Source organism: Malurus melanocephalus, unplaced genomic scaffold, assembly GCF_030028575.1.
Source record: "Malurus melanocephalus ecotype Western Australia unplaced genomic scaffold, MMel_1.1 scaffold_1221, whole genome shotgun sequence".
Taxonomy (NCBI): Eukaryota; Metazoa; Chordata; class Aves; order Passeriformes; family Maluridae; genus Malurus; species Malurus melanocephalus.
Genome location: NW_026624453.1, coordinates 1 through 5,368, shown reverse-complemented (window position 1 = coordinate 5,368; position 5,368 = coordinate 1). Strand labels below are relative to the sequence as shown.

The 5,368-nt window shown below is 57.5% G+C and overlaps 1 protein-coding gene across 1 annotated transcript in view; it reads right to left on the bottom strand.

Annotated features, from left to right (window-relative positions):
* Positions 1-5,283, bottom strand: part of RASSF5 (Ras association domain family member 5) — a gene marked incomplete at its 5' end in the record, with an annotated part of 17,191 nt that extends 11,908 nt beyond the window's left edge. The window contains 2 exons of the mRNA XM_057387474.1: positions 1,380-1,580; positions 5,165-5,283. Of these exons, the coding sequence (XP_057243457.1) occupies positions 1,380-1,580; positions 5,165-5,283 (320 nt within the window). The remainder of the gene's footprint in view (positions 1-1,379; positions 1,581-5,164) is intronic.
* Between the last annotated feature and the right edge of the window lie 85 nt (positions 5,284-5,368).

Sequence of the window (5,368 nt, the reverse complement as noted above, 5' to 3'; positions counted from 1 at the left end):
CACCAACCCCAAACAAGCCACGAACCCCCCCCAAATCTTCTCCCACCGAGGCCTGAGCGTGGTTTCCACCCTGTGAGAATCCACCTCCTCACCCAGACCCATCACACGACACCAGTAGGGTTCAGTAGCACCTTTACTGCATGTGGTTTTGTTTTTCATGCACAGGAACCATTTCCTCCCCACACCACCAAACCCCTGAGAGGCTCCATCTTCTCTGGCAGCCYGAGCTCTGCCACCCACGCCTGTCACATCCAGGTGAGGAGATGGGGAAAAGGGGGCTGAGCATGTTTGGGAGAGATCCCAAACAGCAACAGCACAAAGCAGATTCCCAAAGAGAGCTGAGGATCTGCAGTGCCCTGGCTCCGACAGAGCAGCTCTGGCTGCACCAACACCCCGATCTCCCACATCTCCTACACAAATGAATCATCCAATGACATTTAGAAACCAGCAGTACGTGTTGGTTAATCATAGCGAGAGGGAGCTGCTGCCTGGCGGGGAATATCCCATCCTAAACCATTTCTTCAGAGAAATTCCATAAAATCCCCACTGATAGAAGCCCCCCCCTGCCCGAGGAGAGCCTGTGGAGCTGCTGCAGGAGGCTGAACCCCAAAGCACCTGCCAGGGATTGCAGCTCTGCAGCCTCAGGTTGCAAACACAGAAGAGGCTGAGCAGGAGCACGTCGGTGCTGGCGGTTTTCAGGAGAATTTCGAGTGCAAAAGCTGTTGCCTGGGCCAGATTTGATCTCTGGGTTTTGCAGAGCTCTCGTTCCTGTGTGAAACCCCCACTTCCGCAGCAGCGCCTTCTCCTTTTATGCCTAGCGCTGCTTGGGGCCCCAAAGTTCATGACAGGGAWTTTTAATTTATTTATTTATTTTTAAAYAGACATTTAAAAATYGTKARRCAGCCTCGTCAATGCTGCTGAGACAGAAATCTCATCCTGGGGTGAGCAGTGCCCAGCCAAACGCTSTGTCCTTCCCCAAGGCAGGCACACACAGCCCCACGCTCGCAGAGAAGGACCACGTTCATCATCGCCTTCATCACTTCACAGATTAATCCTGCCCTGAACTTTCCCACCCACCCCACGGGCGCAATTCCCACGCGTGGCACGGATTCTGCAAGGCCACACCACAGGTCCCCGCTGGGCAGACGGCTAAAGGATTCCACCCAAAGCCGAAAAAAAAACCACCCGTGAATCCCCGGGGAAGGGGGAAACCCGGCGCGTAAAAGGCTGAGAAAAACCCGCAGCGGTGCAGAGCCCGCAGGGGAGAGGGCAGAACCCCCTCCCCGCCCTGAGTCCGGCCCAAGCTCGGTTTTTGGCAGCCGAAGATGCGGGAGGGAGCAGCAGCATCCCCCAGCCCTGCGCACCGCTCGGGTTTTTACCTTGGCGGGGACCTTGCYGTGCGCGCTGCGGAAGAAGGAGGTTTTGGCCGTGAAAAAGCAATCCTCGAGGTCTTCATCCAAGCTGCAGTAGCCGCTGCTCATGCTGCTGCCGATGGGAGCCCGGCAGAGGCGAGGGGCAGCGGGCGAGCCGGGGGGCTCGGGGGGCCGGCGACCATCGGGGTCCCCGCTGCGAGCCCCGCGCTCACATCCCCGGCTCGCCGCTTATCTGCGGCTCCTTCTGCTCATCCTGCCGAGCGATTCCTCCTTAACACGCTGCCGTGCCGGGTAACCCTTCCCTTCCCTCGCCTCCCGCGCCCGCCTCCCTGCGCAGCGGCGCTGGGGCGGCATGGAAGGGGCAGAGCTCCCAGTTCGCTCCCGGTTCGCTCCCAGTTCGCTCCCAGTTCGCTCCCAGTTCGCTCCCAGTTCACTCCCAGCTCGCTCCCGGCTCGCCGCTCCCGGGGTGCCGGCGCAGCAGCATCGCCTCCTCTTCCTGCCCTCGCCCCGCTCTGCCGCAGCTCGGTCACTTCCTCTTACAAAATTTGTCACCCCCACTGTCAGCCGAGAGGCGCTGGGCTCGGCCTTGGCGCCCAGGGACCCCCGGCAGCACCTTGGAGACCCCAAAAGTGGTGCCACGGAGAGTGGGGGGCTGCTTTATCCCTGTTACAGCATCCTCGGGAGCGGCATCACCTGTCCGAGGGAGCCGAGAGGCGATGGGGACGGGGGAGGATGCAGCTCAGACCCTCCTCGGGGTGCCAGGAGACCCTTCCATCACGAGTGGGTGCCTTTCCACCCTGCAGCTGATTTCAGAGCACCCAGATGAGGCAGCTTCAACTGCAGCCCAGGAAAAACCTGTTCAGCTCTGCTTTGGAGTGGCTGTGACCTTCCTGCCTGGTGAATCCCAGCGTTTGTGGAGCTGGGCAGGGGAAGGGCTCTGCTCCCCAYGGGATCCCACCATCCCAGGGTGCTCCAAACCCCGTCCAGCCTGGCCTTGGACATTTCCAGGGATCCAGGGGCAGCCACAGYTTCTCTGGGCACCCTGTGCCAGGGCCTTCCCACCCTCACAAGAAAGGATTTAWCCCCAATATCCCATCTCAACTTGCTCCTCCATCCGATCCCACAGGGCTCCAAGACCTTCACACCATCCACCACCCAGCACCAAAACCTCCTCCCATCTCRAGAGGCTGCAGATGTTGCTCCAAACCCTCTGGAGATGAAGGACTCCAACTGCTGCAAGGCTCTGACAGTTCCTGTGAATGCAAACCGGGATTGGGATGGGAAAGGAGGCGGGAGGAGGCAACATCTGCATCTCACAAAGAGGAAGGCGAGAATCCAAGAGCCTTATTTACACGGCAGCTCGGAGCAGAGGGAATTAATCCATGATTTTATGGCAGCAGCGTGTTCCTGCAGCAGCACAGCCCCTTCAGCTCCACCGGGATACATTTAGAGGGGAAACAGCTTAAAATGGGCAGAAAGTGAGGGCTGGGAGCATCAGCACCGGGGTGTTTTGTGAAACCTCAGCCCAAGAGCTCCTCAGAGAACCAGAGTGCAGCCCCTGGATGTTCCATGGGATTCTCTAAAATCCCTCACTCATCCTTTGCAGTCCCCCTGTTTGGGACAGCAGCTCTGTGAGAACACAACCAAGCCAAATAAACCCAATAACCCTGACCCYGTTGTTCAGCAGCAGCTCCACCTGCACATCAGCCCCAAAAAAAACCCCACTGATCCCACTGCCATGGGAAGCACACCACCAGCCCTGCCAAACCCAGGGACCAAAYTCCWGGAGCTGCCARGRCCAGGGGAGGATTTTGGCAGCTCAGCAGAGCCCTGGTGTCACCCTGGGAGCGGATCTGGGACCCAAATGTGRCACACTCTGGAGTATTTCCCTGGCTCCAAGCCCAAGTTATTAATTCCTGGCGTTACATGGTAACAGTGCTTAAATAGGTGATATTAAAATAGTCATTTCTCTGCTGCTTCCACTTTGCCTAATTTTGATAATACGATTTAATGACTTCCAGCTATGCCAGCTGTTAATTTTTCGTGTGTTTTCAGGCCTCTTCCCCTCCTGCCATGGTACTCAGATATCCTGTTAGCCTCTTACTGCAGTACTGACATTATTTCCCCTCCATCCTCCTCCTTTCCAGCAGCAAAACCTGCTTGACCAACAGCAATGTGTGCTCAGACCAAATAAACCTGGCAATGATTTTTCCCTGATTATCCATAAAGAAAAATGAAGCTTTWCTGCAGTGATTTACCCTCGTTAACCCCCAAATCCAGCACAGGAAGGGGAACCCAGCCAGGGCTTTGCTGCGCTGAGGATCCCGAGGTGCAATCCCTGGKTTTTGGGATGGATTTATGGATTTCTGTCTGCTGCTGGAATTGCAGAGACACTTTTGTTTCCTGCCCCTCCCCAGGATGACAGCGGGGCCGTGTCAGGGTGATGGATGGCCACGGGGCTCACGCTCCCCGTTTGTTATTAGCCCCATCAATAACCCTGGCTGGGGTGATCGCCCTGGAGATGAAACATTTTTCTCGTTTTTCCCAGATCCCAGCAGTGCTCACGCTGCCAGGGGAAGCCCAGTGACACCCAAAGGAGATTTTGAAGAAATTTGGCTTCTCACCTTTAGTGGGGAACGCACTCTGAGCTCCTTTGTAATGCATAACTTGGAGAGATAAATCCCACATCAGATCCCTCAGGTCATTTTATTCCGAGCAGCAGCAGCTGCCCAGCAAGGCCAGAGCTCATATGGAAAAGGATGGGTGACAACCAAACCCCACAGACCCAACAGAAACCCCACATTGCTTCTGGAAAAGTGCAAAATATTCCCAAAATCTCCAGTTCTGCACATCGAGGTCCTCCACAGAGAGGGGCATAAACACGGGATTATAAAAACGGAGAGAACACAGAACCAGGGAATCATTGAGGCTGCAAATCCTGCTGAATCCCACCACACCCASTAGGCTGTACCASCAAGKGCCACAKCCACTCATTTTYTGAGCTCTTCGAGGGATGGTGACTCCACCARTTCCCTGAAGAGCTGCTCCAAACATTTCCTAAAAGCACACAGAGCCTGAAGAGGCTCCACGCCAGCCAAATCCTCTCCRGGCAGGTCTGTCAGCGATGCCTTAAGCTCGCAGCGTTAAGGATTTTACATCTCATGCCTCCCTGGCCCTGCAGCCSGTCCCACCCACGCAGGAGTCCCAGACACCGCAGGAGCCGGGATTAAAGCAAAGCCGAGCCTTCCGGAGTAACCCCGGGATTAGCGCACATCCCTAACGCGGATGGACGAGTCTCCATCCCCCGGCACTACTGAAACCTTCAAAACGCGGCTGGCGGCCAGAACGCCTTGGAAATCCACGTCCGGGCCCTGCTCAAGGCAGGGAAATCCATGTTTGAACCCTTCACAGTTCAGGAAAAACGCGATTGTCCAAATTTAGCGCCGCTGCTGGGACCATTCAGCCCCGATATCGACCCTCCCTGGCCGGCGCTGGGGTTTGGGCGGCGCTGGGGTTGATGTCCCCGCTCTGCTTGAGGCAGCTCAGAGTTTTAAACACTCCAGAGCTCCACCCTCACCTGTCCGGGCAGAGGGACACCCAAATTCCCRACCTCCATCCCGCCGGACCGCACCCAGCCCGCATGGGCAGGGCGCCGGTGGCCTGCAGGTGACACATGGGTGACACTCCCAGCCCGAGTTGGGACAAACCCTCCCGGCTGGAAAAGCCTTCTGGAGCAGGAAATCCTCTCCGGAGGCGATCCCGCCGCCCCCCTGAGCCCCCTCCCCGCGTACCTGGCTGCAGGGTGACAGCAGGGTGCTCTCTGGGGACAGCTGGACCTGGCACTGGCCCGGCGGGCGACAATCCAGCTGGATGAGGCTGCGACACTCCTGGTGACACGTGTAGCGGCAGTCTGCGGGGAGAGGGACAGTGAGGACACCCGGAAAGGCCGGGGAGAGCGGCCGGAGGGGATTGCGGAGTGGACAGAGCTGCGGCCG